At 54.6% G+C, this 19,474-nt stretch overlaps 1 protein-coding gene across 6 annotated transcripts in view; it reads left to right on the top strand.

The window, feature by feature from the left end:
• ZC3H4 (zinc finger CCCH-type containing 4) overlaps positions 1–19,474 on the top strand; it is a 41,940-nt gene that overhangs the window by 17,688 nt on the left and 4,778 nt on the right. For 5 of the 6 annotated variants that reach the window (XM_034986845.1, XM_034986847.1, XM_034986849.1 and 2 more), the window contains 10 exons: positions 1,810–2,032; positions 3,602–3,753; positions 4,504–4,600; positions 4,716–4,855; positions 5,427–5,534; positions 7,011–7,122; positions 7,713–7,822; positions 15,204–15,562; positions 15,763–16,106; positions 18,896–19,147. In XM_034986845.1, coding sequence (XP_034842736.1) covers positions 1,810–2,032; positions 3,602–3,753; positions 4,504–4,600; positions 4,716–4,855; positions 5,427–5,534; positions 7,011–7,122; positions 7,713–7,822; positions 15,204–15,562; positions 15,763–16,106; positions 18,896–19,147 — 1,897 coding nt within the window. The remainder of the gene's footprint in view (positions 1–1,809; positions 2,033–3,601; positions 3,754–4,503; positions 4,601–4,715; positions 4,856–5,426; positions 5,535–7,010; positions 7,123–7,712; positions 7,823–15,203; positions 15,563–15,762; positions 16,107–18,895; positions 19,148–19,474) is intronic. The other variant, XM_034986850.1, reaches the window with a different exon arrangement.

The raw sequence follows: 19,474 nt of genomic DNA, 5'->3' as shown, positions 1-19,474 counted from the left end.
TCTCTCGCTGTGTCTCTCTCTGTCAAATAAATAAATTAAAAAAAAAAATCTTAAAAAAAAAGATTTTATTTTTAAGTCATCTCTACATCCAACATGGGGCTCGAACTCCTAACCCCGAGATCAAGAGTCTCATGCGCTGACTGAGCCAGCCAGGCGTCCCTGGGGTTGAGGCATTTTAATATCTGCTAACATAGTCATGAGTGTCTGTATATCTGTGTTTTGTATTTTTTCATTTTTTCATAATGAGTGTGGATCTTTAGGAATTAATAGGTTCTTTTAGAGCAGTTTTAGTTGTTTATTTTTTCCGACTTGAGAGAGAGTGGCAGGGAGAGGGAGATGAGTCCCTCATGCAGACTCCCTGCTGAACGTGGAGTCGGATGCGGGGCTCTATCCCACGACCCTGAGACCATGACCTGAGTTGAAACCAAGGGTCGGATGCTTAACCAACTGAGCTACCTAAGCATCCCAAGAGCAGTTTTAGATTTATAGAACATTGAGCAGGTAGTTCAATTCCCTACCCACCCCACCCAGTTTCTGCTATAACACTGTATGTTAGTGTGGTAGGCTTGTTTTAATTGATGAGCCAATCTTGATGTGTTATGAATTAGAGCCTGTGATTTACATGAAGGTTTCCCCTCTGTGTTTTACAGTTTTTTGGTTTCTGACAAAGGCTTAATGTTACACATTCATAATATATTATCATATAAAAGAGTTTCAATTCCCTAAAAATCTCCTACGCTTTACTTCCCCTCTCCTCCCTGAGCCTCTAGCAACCAGCAGCCTTTTTCTGTCTCTGTAGTTTTGCATTTTCCAGAATGTCAGATAGTTGGACTCTTAACAGCATTTAATTTTTCAGACCAGTTTCTTTTACTTAACAGTATATGTTTGTGGTTTCCCCATGTCTTTTCATAGCCCCATGGCTCATTGGCTTGTTTCTTTTGACTGCCGAATAATACTCCATTGTCTGGATGGACCACAGTTTATCCATTTACCTACTGAAGGCCGTCTTGGTGCCTTCCCTGTGTGTGTGTGTGTGTGTGTGTATCTAACTTCATCCAGTATCTCTTGACACTTTGGAAAGCATCCTTCAAAATGGCTTTCTGGTTTGGTTGCCAAGTAGGTCATTAATTGAATTCTAAGGCCCGAAGAAAATTTTGACAAAGGAGCACCCCTCTTGGAGGGCCTGGCTGGCTCAGTTGGTGGAGCATGCAACTTTTTTTTGTTGTTTTTAAGATTTTATTTATTTATCAGAGAGAGTGAGCATGAGCAGGGGAGAGGGACAGAGGGAGAGGGAGAAGCAGACTCCCTGCTGAGCAGGGGGGATGTGGAACTCCATTCCAGGACCCTGAGATCATGACCTGAGCCAAAGGCAGACGCTTAACTGACTGAGCCACCCAGGTGTCCCAGAGCATGCAACTCTTGATCTCAGGGTTAAGCTCAAGCCCCGTGTTGGGTGTCGAGATTACTTAAAACAAACAAAAAAACCACCCCTGTTGCCTACCAGGCCTCCTCCCCAAATGAGATTGCTGTGTATCCCTGGGAAATACCCCCTTCTCTTCCTTCCTCACTTCTTATCGCGGGGTCTGTGTGTCCCCATCTTCTTTCAAGCTGTGGCCCTTTCTGAAGCACAGAAACATCTGGGCCCAGCACCCACTGTCACTCAGGTGGGAACTAGCCCCCCTGAGTGGCTGGTGTCTCGCCCCCTGGGCGACAGAGACACCAGACAGATGTGTCAGTTTAGGGAACAACGGGGACCTTGGTGGTTTGGACTCGAGGCCCCGGGGCCGGCTCACCCCCTCTCCCCATCAGTCCCACCAGCAGTACCCCCCGTCGCACGCCACATCCCTGCCCAAGAAGGCCTACTCCAAGATGGACAGCAAAGGCTACGGCCTGTACGAAGACTACGAGAACGAGCAGTACGGGGAGTACGAAGGCGACGAGGAGGAGGACCTAGGAAAGGAGGACTATGACGACTTCACCAAAGAGCTGAACCAGTACCGGCGTGCCAAGGAGGGCAGCAGCCGGGGCCGAGGTGAGGCCCTGCCACTGCCCAGGGGCACGGGAGCAGACGGGTGGGGGGTGGCCGGGCCACCGCAGCACGGAGCTGAACGGACCCCTCGGCCTGGGGCTGCGGAGCCCTGCGTGTGGCAGAAGAGACAGGCGTCATTCAGTGCTGAGAGGAGTCGGAGTCCAGAGAAGGAGGGCAGGAACTCAGGGCTGGGGGCGTTGGAGTGAGCCACCTGGCGAGAGGCTCCAGTGCCCGGCCGAGCTTGGGATGGAGCCAGGTTGGGAGGAGGCGGGGAGAAGCTCGCGTGGCCAAAGGCTGTTTTCTTCATCCACTTCCTGGTCAGCTGTGAGGAGAAAGAGAAGAGACGGCTTCTTTCAGACCTAGGCCAGGATAACTGACAGCTGGCTGCCCCGGCCTCCTCCCCCATCCTCCCACCTCCTATCACGCGACAAGGTGGGACTGCCACACCTCTGAACCTTGAACCTGTGGCAGTTAGGAGGATATGGTGGGGGAGGGCAGAGCCCCAGAGACCCAGCCTGGCCTCTTAGAACCATCTCCAGCCTGCAAGGTTTTGCAGCCCATGAGGGAGGAGGGCTCCCAGGATTTTCTAGCTCCGCGGTTCTTAGCCCTGCCAAAGGCCCAGCTTACTGTTTGACTGGCTGTTCATTTAGTCTTTCTTGGGCAATCTTTCCTGGACGCCTCCCTGGATAAGCCATGCTCTTTGGGGAGATTCTAGACCAGTGCTGTCCAGTAGAAATCTAATGCAAGCCACCACATAATTTAGAATTTTCTAGTAGTCAAGTTAAACAAGTAAAAGGAGGGTAAAAAGGAAAAGGAAACAGGAGATTGATTTTAACAGTATATTTTATCTAATACATTCAAAATCTTATTTTAACATGTTATCCAAACAGACATAGTATTTTATATTCTCTTAATTTTTTTTTTTTTTTAAATGCAGAAAGGTGGTTCAATTAAAGCACAGGGACAGGACCTGTGGGCAGGAAGCTGCCTCTTTTTTTCTTTTATTTTTTTTTTGAAGATTTTATTTATTTGACAGAGAAGAGAGAGAGAGCACAAGCAGGGAGAGCAACAGAGGAAGAGGGAGAAGCAGGCTTCCCGCTGAGCAAGGAGCCCTACATGGGGCTCAATCCCAAGACCCTGGGATCATGACCTGAGACGAAGGCAGATGCTTAACCAACTGAGCCACCCAGGCGCCTTCTCTTTCTCGTTTTCAACTAAGTGCTGTAAATCCAGTGTGTGGTTCCCCTCACAACATCTCGTAGTCTGGTCATGTTTCACTGGCTCTGTAGCCACATGTGGCTGGTGGCCACTGTATTGGACAGTGAGTGCAGCTTTCAGTGGACAGGTGCCCCTGTGGCAGTGGAGTAGGTGTGCGTCCAGGATGCTGAGGCCTGAGGCCCCCATTGAGGGCACGTGGATGAGGCAAGGGGGCGACGGGACCAGCTGCCTGGAGCTGGTGGGGAGGCTTGACGGGGACATGACTGACCTCAGGGGCAGAAAATGGGCTGACTTCTCTCTTGCTGGTGGGATCTGCTCCCACTCGGGGTGCTCACCGCCTGAATCACCCTGCAGGCAGCCGAGGCCGTGGCAGGGGCTACCGGGGTCGAGGCAGCCGCGGAGGGTCTCGAGGCCGAGGCATGGGCAGGGGCAGCCGCGGAAGGGGCAGAGGCTCCGTGGGAGACCACCCGGAGGACGAAGAAGATTTCTATGAAGAGGAGATGGAAGTAAGCTCTCCTCCGGCCCTGGAGGGGAGGGGGGGAGGCGGGCTGGTGGGCGCTCTTGGGGGCGGCCTATGAAACTGTGGTGGAAGGAGAGTGTTTCATGGCAGGACTGTGTTTCGGCATTCATTTCTTATTTCGGAATAGAGGAAACCTTCATGTAGTTCCAAATTGAAAAGGTACCAAAACTGTGAAAACACCTCCCGTTCTTAGAAACAAGTTTCCTGAATGTCTTCTAGAAAAGTTTTAGACCTTTGCAATCAGGTGCTTGTTTATTCACGCCCCCTAACACACACACACTTGTTTGTTCACGCCCCCTAACACACACACACCCACCCCCCACACCTTCCACACTCATTGTTGTGTCCCAGCCCGAGACCTTTCCATGCCAGTACACAGTGAGCCTGCCCTTTGTTATAGCCACACAGCTGTCCATTGTGTAGGAGGCCCCCTGTCGGATTTGCCCCAGGAATTGGGAGTTGTGGGAGTGAAGACCGTCAGGGAGAGGATTAGAACCACCCCCCCTCCTGCTTTGGCTGTGGTCTGTGAAGAGGGGGCACAGGCGGGTGGCCCCAGGTTGCTCACCTGCCCTTTTGAGTCTCCTGTTGACCTGCAGAAACAAAAAGGCATGTAGGGGCAGAGAGTACAGTTAGGGACAGTGTTAATTGTTCCCCGTATGAGATTTGCCTTTTCTCCTTTTTTTTTTTTTTTTTTTAATTTAATTTTTTTTTACGTTCTATCCTTCTGGAATCCCAGTATGGAGAAAGTGAGGAGCCAATGGGAGATGAGGACTATGACGAATATTCCAAGGAGCTGAACCAGTACCGCCGGTCCAAGGATGGCCGAGGACGAGGTGGGCAGGGAGCCCAGGAGGTGACGAGTTGTGGGGGGGTACCCTCCTTCCAGCAGCTGCTGGATTTGGGTCCTGGGGAGAAGCAGCAGGTGAACGCCATCTCTCTCCTCTGCAGGGTTAAGTCGAGGCCGTGGCCGGGGTTCCCGAGGTCGAGGGAAAGGGATGGGCCGGGGTCGTGGGCGAGGTGGCAGCCGAGGAGGAATGAACAAGGGCGGAATGAACGATGACGAAGACTTCTATGATGAGGACATGGGCGTGAGTTGACTCTTCATTTGGATCTAATGTTTAGCCAAGGCCCCCTTCTTGGATTTGTTTTTTTGCTTCGAATGAGTTGGCCTCAGAGGCTAGTCCTGTCCTCCTGCTTCCATTAGCTGTTCTCCATGGGCTGATGAGTACTACTCATCTCTTATGGGGAGGGAGCTGTGCTGCCTGTGAGACCCTGTTTTTAAAACCACATCTATGTAGCACCTGAGTCTCTGCGGTGGGGAAGGTTCCAGGTGACCCAGGTAGCCTGGAGAGTTTTATAGCAAGACACGCATACTGCGTCTAGGAGGTGAATGTGTTCCCGCACCGGTGTGTGGTGCTCTTCAGGTGCCAGCACTCCATACCACGGGGCTCAGACCCCGCATAGCCTCAGTGGTGGAGGTAACCTGCTGTTCGCTGCTCCTGTTACGTGAAGACGCTTCTGTCGAGGGAATGCTCATCCCCACCAGCCACCTTCTGTTCCTGTCAATCCCTTAGAACCTGTCTCTACCAGTCTGCATCGTTCCCCCCCCAGCCCTTCCTTTTCATCCCCCTTTACGCTCACACTCTGTGTTCCTGACAGGACGGTGGTGGGAGCTACCGGAGGAGTGACCATGACAAGCCCCACCAGCAGTCTGACAAGAAAGGCAAAGTCATCTGCAAATACTTCGTGGAGGGGCGGTGTACATGGGTAAGGGGCCAGTTAAAGTACCTGGGTGCTGGAGCACGGCAGCAACCTCACAGAGGATGCTCGGGCCTCTGGGAATGTTCTAGAGACCACGCTAATTGGGGACAGTGGTCAGGTAAGGGTGGAAGTGATTGACTACCAAGAGATGGTTGGGAAGACTCTGGTCTTTTCTCAGACTGACGAGCCAGAGCATGATGACACGTCTGGGTGGTTTTTTGATGTTTTTGTTGGTTTGGGGGGCCAAAATTATCAGCCAGTTCAAATGGCCTCAAATGTATTAAGATCGATACTGATACCAAAGATGTAATATGTCTTGATTAAATTATTGAACTTTAATGTCAGAGAGGGAATTATTAAGCTATCCGGATAGTAGAGGTGGGAGAACCAGACCAGCCTTGAATTTCACAGCAGAGTTCAATACCAGAAGCTGGGCCGATGACCACAGAGTTCTGAGGGCATAACCTGGTGGGAGTTCAGCCAGCCAGCTTTTTATTCAAGTACGATGGCAGTGGACAGATCCTGGCACACACATGCCCAGGGAATACTGCACCTGGGTATAGACCTTAGAAGAAAACACGTATGTGAAACAAACGTATGCATATATAAGATGCTCCTCGTTATAGTCGCAATTTGTGTTATTTTAAGAAGTTTGTAATACATTTGAAGATGGATGAGTAGCCATTCCTGGGAGTAAGGGGAGCAGCTATACAGAACAGTTTTCTATATTCACCGGGGTTTGTGTCCTCTGAGTGTGTCTGACTTTGGATGATAGAAAATTGAGCTCTGCTAGTGTAAACATTCAGACGTTGTTCTTCTGAAGGAGGTCGGTGCCCTGGTCACTGGCACTCTGGGGGACTTCCTACTTTAAGAATGTCCGCCGTCTTTGAGCGCGTGTCGTTTGTCCTCATGGTTCCATAGTGGCTGCTGTGCCTCTGGGCGTCCCATCTAAGGGCTAAGAGGAAGGATGGGTGAAGGGATTTTTTCTTTTAGTTGAGGCAGCATTGTCCTCCCTTGGGGACTTTGGCCTACATTTCATTGGCCAGGACTTCCCGGGAGGCTGGGGAATGTACCTGTCCAGCTGGGCACATTCTTCCCAAACAAAATGGAGGTTGTGTTAGGAAGAAAGAAGCATGGGGCTGGATACTGGCCACCATGCGGCACATGGTGAAAAATAGTGGGTGAGAGGAGGGAGAAGGGGGAGAGTAAGAGAGAAGTGCTCAGGGGCAGCGAGTGGAGCCTGGAGGAATGGGGTTGTGGGCAGGGGAGGCAGGGCCCAAGAGAAGGGAGCGCACGCCCTGTCAGAATTTGTCAGTTGGTGGGAAACTATGTCATTGAGCCCCGCCCTTCCCTGTGGGGTATTCGTCTGTCATTGGTCCTCTGTGTTTCAACCAGGACAGAGTAGTACCTCCCATTGCAGGTGGGCATCCGGGAGGGCTTACTGGGCCCCACCCCCTTACCTTTTCCTTGCTTCTTTTCCAGGGAGACCACTGTAATTTTAGCCACGACATCGAGCTACCAAAGAAGCGAGAACTGTGCAAGTTTTACATCACCGGGTTCTGTGCCAGAGCCGAGAACTGCCCATACATGCACGATATCCTTTGGCGCTCATCTCTGTTGGGATGCAGGGCTCACACCTCCTCCCTCCTCCCTGCCGACAGCGGCTGACCTTCACTGTGTGCGCGCTCCCCATGCCAGCACTGGGCCGAGCTTTCGGCGTGTCTCGGTCTCCTTGAACCCTCATATCTGTCGTGTGGCAGAGCCACTGTCCCTGTCCTGAGGATGAGGAAGTGGACGCACACGCGGTCCATGGTTTCTTTACACAGACTCTCAAGACTAGCTGTACCCGTTGTCTGTTACCTTCCTGAGACTTTTCCAGTGGGCTGTGTAACCTTGGGCACATCATTGACCTTTATTGTTCCTGCTGGGTGAGGATCTGTAGACAACAGGCCCCACAGCCAGTGTGGTGGGGCGGAAAGCCCTCCAGAGTAGGAGTTTAGGAGTCTCTAGAACTGGGGTCTCAACTCGGGTCTGCTGCCAGCCCGCTGTGCAACCCCAGGCCGGGCACTTCACCTCTCTGGGTTTCCAGGTCTCATCGCCAAGACAAAGGGGGTTGGATTCTGCCCTGTGCCGGGGGGGGTTGGGGTCCAGGAGGCTATGCTTTTGCCTTAACATGCCGTGAACGTGATTTTCCCTGTAAGTTGTACCACACGACCGGGAACTGCATTAATGGTGATGACTGCATGTTCTCCCATGACCCCCTGACTGAGGAGACCAGAGAGCTCTTGGATAAGGTAATGTTGGCGGGAACGTGGGGACACACAGCTGCCTCCAGGGGAACCAGTGGGCGTGCCTGCCCTTGACCTGGTGTGACCACCTGTCCGCCTGGCTTCTGTGCGGGACCAGACTTCCCACCTGCCTTGATCAGGAGCTGGGCTGTTTTAGGGAGGGAGTAAGGGCTGCATTCTTTTTTTTTTTTTTTTAAAGATTTTATTTATTTATTTATTTGAGAGAGAGAATGAGATAGAGAGAGCATGAGAGGGGGGAGGGTCAGAGGGAGAAGCAGACTCCCCGCCGAGCAGGGAGCCCGATGCGGGACTCGATCCCGCGACTCCAGGATCATGACCTGAGCCAAAGGCAGTCGCTTAACCACCTGAGCCACCCAGGCGCCCTAAGGGCTGCATTCTTTTCTGCAGGGAGAATTGAGGTCCTCTGTATCTTCTCTCCGGCCAGGGCAGTTTTCGGGGTGGGGAGGGGGATGCTACACAAAAGGAATGCTGCCTACAAGCAAGGTAGTTATCTTTTATTTTATTTATTTATTTATTTATTTTTAAAAGATTTTTATTTATTTGTTTAACACAGAGAGAGAGCACAAGTAGGCAGAGCAGCAGAGAGAGGGAGAGGGAGAAGCAGGCTCTCCGCCGAGCAGGGAGCCGGATGTGGGGCTCGATCCCAGGACCCTGGGACCACGACCTGAGCCGAAGGCAGCCGCTTAACGACGGAGCCACCCGGGCGCCCCTATTTATTTATTTTTAAAAGATTTATTTATTTATTAGAGAGCAAGAATGAGAGAGAGTACATGAGGGGGGAGGGTTAGAGGGAGAAGCAGGCTCCTCGCTGAGCTGGGAGCCCGATGCAGGACTCGATCCCGGAACTCCAGGATCATGACCTGAGCCAAAGGCAGTCACTTAACCAACTGAGCCACCCAGGCGCCCCAAGGTAGCTATCTTTTAGAGAGCCCATGACATGACGCACAGGGAGGAGGATGAGATTTGGGTGGGTTGTATTTTGATGGAAATGTCAAATGTTTCCTCCCGAGGCTTAAGGATTCTATGACAGGGAGGTTGGAGGTTCTCGGGAGGGAGAGATCTCTCCGGTACAATGTGAAGCCTTCCTCCCCAGTCAGCTCTAAACTCATCCTGGTATCTGTTGTTCTCCCTGAAGAGTCATGAGGACTCTAGGGGCCCCTAGTTCTTGCCCTCGGGTTCCTAACATACATGCAGGGGGAACCGGTGAGAGAGAACACAGGTCCTTCCAGATGAAGGCTTTCTGCCTTCTGGTGCACAGAAGGTTTGAGGGATTGGCCGGTGTTTTGAGAATGGCAAGGATTGAGTCTATGAGTAGCACGTGGGGCAGTTTCAGGAGTCCGTCAGTGACTGCCCTGTTTCAGCTGTGGCCCAGGCCACCCTGGGGGTCAGGGGGAAGCCCTGCACGGGCAGAGTGAGAAAAGACCTGCTGTTCATTTGCAGTGCGGTGGGAAACATTCTCTTCCCAGGCCCTCTGGGGAACTTAGTACTCTAGGAATAGGGTTTCTTATCTAGTAGATCTCTAGAGTCTGGTGATCTGACGGGGTAGAGGGGAAGACTGTGGCTTCCTTTCTCACATGGAGAGCCCAACAGTAGCTGGCTGAGCACTGCCCCCTGCTGGAGGTTTAGAGTTGGCGTTCAAAACCGGTGCCGTCCAAGTAGGAACACCGCCAAGCCACGTATGTGATTTAAATTTTTTAGTAGCTTCGTTAAAGTAGAAAGAAACCAATGAGATTAAGTTCAAACAGTATATGTGATTTAATCTGGCATATGCATGTTCAAAGTGTTATTTCAGCAAGTGATGAAAAATTAAGACATTTTGTATTATTATTATTACTATTATTTTTGCTACCATGTTTTTGGAATCGGGTGCTTATTTTCTACTTAGAGCCCATATCACTTTGGACTGGCTGCATCTCGAGCGTCAGTAGCCACACGTGGCCAGTGACCACCACCTTGGTCAGCCCAGCTCTAGACGCCCTTGTAAAAACCCAAAGCAAACCAGGATGGCACATTTCAGCTTCCAGTTACAAATGTTTTTAAAGCATCAGTATCCTCCCCGATCTAAAAGCAAATCTCAGTAGGTGAAAAATGAGTGTTGAACCTGGAAGAAAACCATACCGGAATTGAATCTCGGTGGTCAGAGGGAAACAGAGGATACACTCTGAGAAGGACCTAGGTTAACTCTGATGAAGGCATCTGGTCAGCGCTCATGCTGCAGCTTGTCGGCCAGGGCTGGGGCCTGGGGCTTCGGGGCGGCCCCCGGGTGCAGGCTGTGATGCCACTGACCCCTGGGCCTTGGCCACCCTCTCCCGAAAAGTCTGTCTCTTCTTCCTTCCTTCCTTCCTTCCTTCAGCTCTGTTTTCCCACTTTGCGGAGACATTTCTGTCTGTGCACATGTTGGTTTCCAGCCATCCGTTCTAGGTTTGGAAGTGTGTTTGCTTCTCCATCCAGAGTCATCTGTTAGCAGTTTGCCCTATTTGCTTTGTCACGTCCTCTCATTTTATTTTACATATGCGTGTGCCCTTGAACTTTGAGAGTCAGTTGCACACATTTTGGTTCTTTATTCTTAAATCTTTCCTTATACTTCTCTTTTTTATAGTCAGGTTTTTCAAGGTATGGTTTGTATCTAGTAAAATCCCCGTTTAACGTAAAGTTCTGTGAGCTTGACAAACACAGAGTCTTGTAGGCGCCCCAACATCTAGATAGAGGAAATTCACTCCTCCATCACCCCCAAAACTGTGCCCCTATTGAGTCAACGCCTCCCCATTCTCTAGCCTCCGCAACCACTGACCCGTTTTCTGTCCCTATAGTTTGCATTTTCAAGAATGTTCTGTGAGTAGGTTTATACAGTATATAGCCTTTTTTTTTTTAAGATTTTATTTTTTTATTTATTTGTCAGAGAGCGAGAAAGTGAGCACAAGCAGAGGGAGCGGCAGGCTCCCCGCTGAGTCAGGAGCCCGATGTGGGGCTCGATCCCAGGACCTTGGGACCATGACCTGAGGCGAAGGCAGACACTTAACTGTCTGAGCCACCCAGGCGGCCCTACAGTATGTAGCTTTTAAACATACGTGTGTGTATGTAATCTTCGGAGTCTGGTTTTTTTCACTTGCCATAATGAATTTAGAATTCACGTTGTTGAGAATAGTTCGTAGCTGTTTGCTGCTGAGTAGTACTCTGTTGTGTGGATGATCTAAGTTTGTCTAGTTACGAGCTGAAGAAGATCTGGATTGTTTCCAGTTTAGGGCAGAGACAGGATTTTTAGCCAACTGATACAAACGGATTTCTTTGGCCTGATGAGTCTTGGCTCACGCGCCTTTGCGTGTCTGCAGGCGTTGACAGTCCTTTTCTGTTGAGAGGTCGCCTTGACTTTTGGAAACTTTGGGCATCAGGATCTGTCCTGGTAGAGGAGGGCCCTGGTTGTCTCATCTGATGAGAGGGAACAGGGAGCGCTTGTCCTCGCGGGTGGAGAGGCCTGGGAACAGGAGGTCTGGAGCAGACGTGCCCCTCTCCGAGTCTCTGGGCAAGGGCTGCACAGACAGTCTGGGTTCAGCTTTTCTGGTGGGAATGTTGTTTTAATGTGTTTCATGTGTCACTGTCTTGACGTTAAATGCGGGTCAGTCTCTGCTCTCACAGCGACACGTGTGGCCCAGGGTGGGAGGAAGTGGGTAAGGAGGTGAGCCCGGGGAGCCGGTCTGGGTCCTGAGCTGGGGTCTGAGTGAGGGACGAGGGAAGCGAAGTCCTGGGGGTGGGGCGTGTCCTCGCTCTGGCCAGCAGGCTGTGCGCAGAGACTCCTGCCGGGCGTGGGCAGGGCCCACGGAGGTCAGAGCTTGGGGGAGGCCCGCTCACCGGGCGGCCGCAGCACCCTTACCGAGAGCAGTCCGTCCCGTTAATCGTGCACTCATTAAGTGCCCGATGTGTGCTGACCGCCGTCCGGTGCCGGCAAACCGCAGTGAACACGTCGCCGTAGCCTCGCTCCCCGGGGCTGGTTGGTCTAAAGGGGAAAGGGACGTTGGCTGGGGTGTTTCCGGCTGGCGGGTGGTACAGAGAAGCCTGGTCACGACAGGCAGGGGCGGGTGTCAGGAGGCCCCCTGCAGGAAGAGCCGCCCTAGGGCAGCAGAGGAGGCCACACTGGTAGGCGGGATGGAGCGGGGCCTTCTGGGTGTGAGCTTCGGAGGCGAAGCAAGTGTGGCCCTTTCAGTGGCCAGAGCTGCCGCCCCCTCCACAGCAGGGGAGGAAGTTGTGGTCAAGGTTGTTCCTGTTTAATGAGGTATAACCTTGTTAGGTTTTGCCTTCTACCTGAGGGCATCGAGTTGCTGTTGATGGAAGGATCTAGCGGTGCAGAGGCGTGGCCTTGTTTGTGATTGATGTTTGCTCTGTCGGTGTGCAGAGAGTGGTGGGAGAGACTAGAGACTACCTGGGGAGGCAGGGGCAGAGTCCCGGCCAGAGGCAGCAGGGCCCAGGATGGAGGGTGAGGGCGTGGAGGGCAGGTGAGGCACTCAGGAGGTCCAGGTAGTAGCTTGGGAACAGTGTGTGGGAGTGGGACCCTGATCCTGGCTTGGGGCTCGGTAAGTAGAGGGGCCATCATTCACAAGACCCCTCTCTTATGGCCGGTGGAGGAGGAGAAGGCATGTGGACTGAAGCGTGACAGGGCAGAGCGGCTGATAGATGGGTCTGGTCGCCTCCACTCGGAGCTGGCAGTAACTGAAGGCTTGAGGGTGGGCGGGTCCTCGGGGCCTGGGAGGGGGAGGCCAAGGCGAGGCGGTGTGCAGGGGAGACCCCTTCCCCCCCTTGAGAAGAACACCAAATAGCAGCCAGGCTAGCCAAAGCCTTGACTCTTTGTGCCCCCAGGCGCCCCGACCCCCTCACCTCTCCCATCCTCCTCTGTCCTGATGTTAATGAGTGAGAGCCATTCTCTGGAGTCCAGGGAATGCAGAGGGAGATGCATTTGTTTGTCATCTTTGCTCGCTGATCCAGCAAATGTGCGGCAGTGCCTAGCTTCTGCCGGGCACTGTCCTGGGCATTGTGGACGCAGTGGTGAGGAGATGAATCCAGTACCCCGGCAGATCCTGATTATGCGCTAGGATTGGGGCGCTGGTGGGAACATGCAGGGAGCCCAGAGGCACTCTGACAGGTTGACTTTCAGAGGCTCCGTGAGAAGATGACCCCTGGCCGGCCCCTAGGGTGAGTGACGGGAAGTAAAGAGTGAGAGAAGCACATGCTGAGCAAGGGTGTCGGTCCCGGCAGCAGCTGCATGCTCGGGTGAGGAACCAGAAGGGGCCGAGGGGCCAGTTCGCTGGGCAGGAAGCGAGCAGAACATGGGGGCAGTGAAGCACACGGGGCCTGCGCCTGCTTGGCTCCCCACTGAGAGCAGTGCTAAAAGACACTGCTGGTTCCGCAGTGTTTCCCACACACCTCTAGGCACGTGTTAAATGTGGTTCCAGTTCAGTAGGTGCCTCTGTGCTCCTGGTTCACACTCAGACTGCATCTGGGGTAGCAGGGCTCTAAGAGACAAAGGTTTCCGTTCATCGATTGTCCAAGTATTCTAGCACTCTCGGACTCTCCTGTCCCCAGGTGCAGATACTGTTCCTGACGGTGAGGGGAGAGAAAAGCCAGGAACCGCCTGATGCCCTCCTAGAGACCCTGCTCCCACCACCCGCACTCCCGCCACCCTGGGTGCAGGAGCAGGGGTGTGGTCTTGTGTAGTGCCGAGGCTGAGATGCTAGGGGTGGGACATCTCCAAGCCCCAGGTTAGGATGCACCAAGGTGTCTGTGCTGAGGTCCCTAAGATTACCCAGGCCCAGTTCGATGGCCTGGGACCAAGCGGGTAGCCACCATGGGCAAAGGCTGGAGAAACCAGGCACCATCTTCCAAGAGTCTTCACCCCGTGCAGTCACGAGGGCCGTGCTTAACTCCTCAGGTTGTGACAGCACTTGGGGAATGTCCTCCACTGGGGATGCGTGATGGAGGCTCGGTCAGTGCCCACGGTGGTGCCTCTGTCTGGCATGGACCAAAATTCCAGAATCCCAGAAGATGTGGTGTGTTTCAGCAGACAGCGCATTGTTTGTATAAACAGTTTAGGCACAGTGAGCACCTCTTACTAGTCAGGGAGTAGTAGGGGGCCCCTCCCCCCGAAATCCAGGTTCCCAGATACCAGCCCCAGACCAAGGTTGCAAGCAGTCCTTCCAAGAAAAGCAGTCAAGACTGCTGTGTTAACTTTCCTGCACAGGATCCTAATTGGTGAGACATTCTGCTCAAATAGTTCATCTACCCGGTACCCTGCTCCGTGCTGGGCCCCAGGCATGAAATAGTCCTGCCCTTACAGAGTTGACAGCCATTGGGTAAACCAGGAATCAACTGGAACACAGCTACACATAAAATCTTACAGAGCTCAGGCAGTGCTTTGAAGGGTGCTGATAGTAGTCTAGCAGTGAACACAGGAGATCAGTACAGTCACACTGAGTTGACCTTTAGTAAGAGATCCCACCATTTGGGGGACACAGAGCCACCGTTAGGAATAGAGGGAAAGACAGACACCCAGGAAGAAAGCTGGTCCCAGCCCGGGCGCCGCAGGGGAGAGAGCTCAGCTGTCCATGGGCCTGGCACGGGGCTGGGTCCTCAGGGTCGAGGAGTCCGGGGCATCGTGGAAGCAAAAGAAGCCGAGGGGTGCAGCCCTGTCCTCTCCAGACATCCAGCCCTGCTGTCGGGCCCTGTGGCTCAGGGTAGGGATTCGGGGTCTGATTACAAGTATAGTGAGAGGCCCTTACAATCCAAACAGGACAGTGGCATGTTAGTCAACCAGGAAATAGGCAACAACACGCTACAGCGCGTGTAAACCTGGCAAGCGTGCTGAGTGGAAGAAGCCAGTCGCAAAAGGCCACACGGCGTATGCCTCTGCTTGCGTGAACTGTCCAGAATAGGCAGACCGTGGAGATGGCAAGCAGATGAGTGGTTGCCAGGGCCTGGCGGGGGGGAGGGCGGGGGGAGGAGTGACGGCTAACGGGTGTGGGCCTTCTTTTGGGGTGATGGGAAAGTTCTGGAACTAGGTCCAGGTGGTGGTTGTGTAACTTCATGACTGTACTTCATACCATTGAACTGCTTAAAAGGGGAAAACTATACTTTCTGTGTTGCCTGTGTTTTGCTGCAAACAGGAGTGGCCCCCCTGCCAGAGGGTCACAGAGTGGATGCGGCAGCGGCGTGGGATGATGATTTTTGTGCCAAAGAGGCTTTGTGCTCCTTGACTTCATGCTTGTGAGGGCCCCAGGGTCCTTGTGTCTTTGGGTTTTCCTCCGGAAATTTGGCTCCCCGCGTGGGAAGCGCCTTGCCTGACTCCCCCCGGTCCTCTCTCTCCCTCTGTTCTCTCTTGCAGATGTTGGCTGACGATGCAGAAGCGGGCGCCGAGGACGAGAAGGAAGTGGAGGAACTGAAGAAGCAGGGCATCAACCCCCTGCCCAAGCCACCCCCGGGCGTGGGCCTCCTGCCCACCCCTCCTCGGCCCCCCGGCCCCCCGGCCCCGACCTCTCCCAATGGCAGGCCCCTGCAGGGCGGCCCCCCGCCCCCGCCCCCGCCCCCGCCCCCGCCCCCCGGGCCCCCCCAGGTGCCCATGCCAGCGCACGAGCCACTGTCGCCCCAGCAGCTGCAGCAGGACATGTACAACAAGAAGATCCCCTCCTTGTTTGAGATCGTGGTGCGGCCCACGGGCCAACTGGCTGAGAAGCTGGGCGTGAGGTGAGTGCCCCGGGCCCCCGAGTCGGGCTGCTGGGGTGGCTCTGGCCTCAGCTAGGCTCCCCTGTGCCGGGGCCTGTCACTGTGAGCCTGGTCTGGAGCCCTCAGGGAGCAACCACGTGGACACGTCCGTGTCTCCTCAACGGCATGGCCGCCGTTCTTGCTCTGCAGCCCCTCTCATGGGCACCATTTCTTCCTCCTAGGTTCCCTGGACCCGGAGGACCCCCAGGGCCGATGGGCCCTGGGCCCAATATGGGCCCCCCGGGGCCAATGGGGGGCCCAATGCATCCTGACATGCACCCCGACATGCATCCCGACATGCACCCCGACATGCACCCCGACATGCACCCCGACATGCCGATGGGCCCTGGCATGAACCCTGGCCCGCCCATGGGACCCGGTGGCCCCCCAATGATGCCCTATGGTCCTGGAGACTCCCCACATTCTGGAATGATGCCCCCCATCCCGCCATCCCAGAACTTCTATGAAAACTTTTACCAGCAGCAGGAGGGCATGGAGATGGAGCCGGGACTCATCGGGGACGCAGGTACGCAGGCCGGGGTTGGGGGGCTGGGGGGCCACTGCGGTGGCCCCAGGGAACGTAGGGAAAAGTTGGGTTTTCTCCTCTGTCCGAGTCTTCTCAGAGCATGAATCCAGCTCCATCTCTGTCCTGTGAGTGGTTGCACGTTTTCAGTGACGGGGGTTCACTACCCTGTTGATGTTGAAAGGAGTCTCGTGATTTTATCGGTGTAATTTATTTAACGTCTTACCCATTCTGCTGGGTGCGCCTGGAATCGGGACCATGGGAAGTCAGAGGGGCGGGGTGTAGAGTGGTGCTGGGCTCTGAGCGGAAGCACCCTCTCCAGAGCGGCCTCCTTCCAGACGGTTCTCGGCTTGGAGCTGCCAGTGTCGGCCTTGTGCCTCTGCTTGTTCTGTCCCCACGACTGACCGTCTTCCTTCCTTCTTTCCTTCCTTCCTTATTCAAACAAGAACGTGTGTTGGTAACGACTCAGACATGTGCCGGTCAGGGTGGTCGGCCGACCGTGCCGCAGCCGGGGAGGTCCTGTGCAGCCTTGCGGGGGCGGGGGGGGCGCTGCCACGGGGCTGCCGTGGGCCTCGCCTCAGCCACACTAGTTGAGGGAGCCAGACGGAAACGCGTAAGTGAGCGCATAAGCTCGTTTCAGCATTGATCATTTCTCGAGAACTTCAGGCGGAGTGTTTGTGGCAGAGGGTCGGTACCACGGGGGGACAGTCAGCAGAGGCCCCCTTGAGAAGGGCTGTGAAGGCGAGGAGGCCAAGGTGCAGAGCCCCCCGCCCGGCGGCTCAGGTGAGAAGAGCAGAGGCGTCTGTGTGGCTTGGAGAGGGAAGGCGGGGGAGAGAAGTCTCTGCGTGGGACTTGGACAGCCCCCGGCGAGGTGGCCTCGTGGGAAGAATGGTAGGGTACAGGCAGAGGCATTCGAGGGTGACGGATAGTGGGCTGCAGTGGATTCAGGAAGCTTCCGGGCGCTGTGGAGTCTTCTGGGCAGAGGCGGCTGCGACGGGGCAGGAGGAAGCAGGGCCGGGCTTTGTGGTGTGGAGATGGCGCCGGGGGCCAGCGTACTCCTCGTACACGCGTCCTAAGGCGGGAAGGAGCAGATGGGGCAGAGTCACTGGGTGGAGGCTCCCGCTGTCCCCTTGCCAGCAAGTCCTGCCAGAGAGAGGCAGGTTGCAGTTGGCTGGGGAGCACCCCTGCTTTGGCCACCCTGTTAAGCAAAAGACTCCCATTTGACAGCCGTGTGGAAATCTGGAGGGGCTTCAGGGAGACTACCTGGGAGTGGGTGGCGTCTGGGTGGTGTCGGCACCATGAGAGCAGGTGTTTGGGGCAAGGAGCAGGAGCTTTAGAGACAGAGGTGACATGTTCTCAAGTGAGGAAGGCAGGCTGTGTGAGAGGGGGTGCTGTGGTTCCCATGGTCCCCCTGTCTTTCCTAAATGTACGTAAAATGTCGTGGAAAAAGGTCTGGGTGTGGAGGAAAAGCATGTCCATGAAGCTGTTAACAGTAGGCATCTCTAGAGTAATTGGCTCTAATTCCCGTATCAGGATCGCTCAGTGGTTTTTACTGTGTTCACAGTCGTGCAGCCTTCGAGGAATATGCTCTGGACTGTGCAGGGGGGCCTGGGGCCGTTGTTCGCGGAGCGTGCTCAGCTCCGCGCTGGGGCGCCGCATAGCGGAGGCTTGCTCACCAAGTTCACGTGTCTCCGAAGTTCAGGGGCTAGGAGGAGGTGACCTTTCACTTTCCGCTTTATGTGCTTCGTGGATGAAATATTTACAAATCATTTTCACTCTTTAACTTAAATTACGACACTGGCCACCTTCAGACGCGCAGTAGCCCCATGGAGGATAGTGGTGGCCGAGTCGCCCAGTGCAGATACGGAGCATTTCCTCACAACATCCTGTTGGGGGGGGGCGGGCAGCGCTGACCAGATATCCTCTGTCTCAACGCGCGCACGCGCAGTCTCCACGTGCGGCAGTGCCGCTCCCCGACCTTGGCTTGGACGTGGGTGGAGTTTGGGGAGGTCAGCAGCTGATGCCAGGCACCTGCCCGCCCTCAGGAGTGAAGGCAGACCCTTCAGCCTTGTGCTTCTAGACGCCGTGTAGGAGGAGCGGCCCCCCGCCCCCGCCCCCGCCCTTAAACGCAGCAGCATGCTCAGGAACGGGTGCGGAACTTGGGAACCTGTAAAGGAGGGAGGAGAAGGAATCAGCCAGGAGCCTCTGGCTAGACGTGTGGCCATAGCCACAGTTTGGTTATTTCCTTCTGTTTATAAGTCTTGTTTACCGTGGTTGAGCTCGTATTATGAGCTCACTATGAGATGTCACAGTGTTTTTCTTTTCTGGTTATTTCAAAGAAACCGTAAAATGAACGCTCATTGCCAGTAATGAGAAGAAGTCAGAAGCATGTGGGGTCAAGTGAAAGATGCTTCAGCCCTCTCTCCCGAATCTCATTCCTAGAGGGACTGTTTTCTGTCTGTCTTCAAAGCCTTTTCTTTGCATTTTATAAACATCTGTATGACGTTGCGTCCTGTTTTCACTTCATGAGCATTTGCCCACATCACTAAATCGTGCTGTGAACCCCATTTTCAGTGGCTGCATCCTGGGTGGGGATACCCTCGTTGGCCACTCCGTTCCCTGCTGTTGGGCTTTCTGTGGGGCCCGTCCTAGGGAGGGTAGGAAGGGACGGGCTGCACATCGTCACCCATCACCACTGGGGGGTGGTTCACCAGTGAAGGGCACACAGGGGGGTTGGAGTTGGCGCCGTGAGGCCCTTCCCGACATGAACCCTCGGTTCTTCCCTGCCACAGAGGACTACGGGCACTACGAAGAGCTGCCGGGGGAGCCTGGGGAGCACCTCTTCCCCGAGCACCCTCTGGAGCCCGACAGCTTCTCTGAGGGAGGGCCCCCAGGCCGGCCGAAGCCGGGCGCCGGTGTCCCCGACTTCCTGCCCTCAGCCCAGAGGGCCCTGTACCTGAGGATCCAGCAGAAGCAGCAGGAGGAGGAGGAGAGAGCGAGGAGGCTGGCTGAGAGCAGCAAGCAGGACCGGGAGAATGAGGAAGGCATGTGTCCTCCCCAGGGGCAGGGGCTTCCCCTGACAGGCACAGGCCCCCCAGGCCACTGTGCAGTGGAGAGGTGGGGAATGCCTAGGTGGGGTTTTATGTCGGAAAGGAGCCTGTGGCCAGGGAGGACCCTTGCCCAGGGCCATGAAGCCAGGCTGGGGCTGCTGCATTGCTTGTCCATGAGAAAATGGGAAGTCAGGGCTGCCCTCCGGTGTCTTTGGGGGTCAAGAGAGACCCTGATCCCATAGAGGAGGGAGGTGGGCTGGTCCCTGGAGGAGACAGCAGCCAGCAGGATTTCCCTTCTGCGCCCTTACAGAGGAGGCTCAA

The sequence above is a fragment of the Mirounga leonina genome, unplaced genomic scaffold, assembly GCF_011800145.1.
Source record: "Mirounga leonina isolate KUSES-001 unplaced genomic scaffold, KU_Mleo_1.0 Mir_376, whole genome shotgun sequence".
Lineage (NCBI taxonomy): Eukaryota > Metazoa > Chordata > Mammalia > Carnivora > Phocidae > Mirounga > Mirounga leonina.
This window is presented reverse-complemented; position numbering and strand designations above follow the sequence as displayed.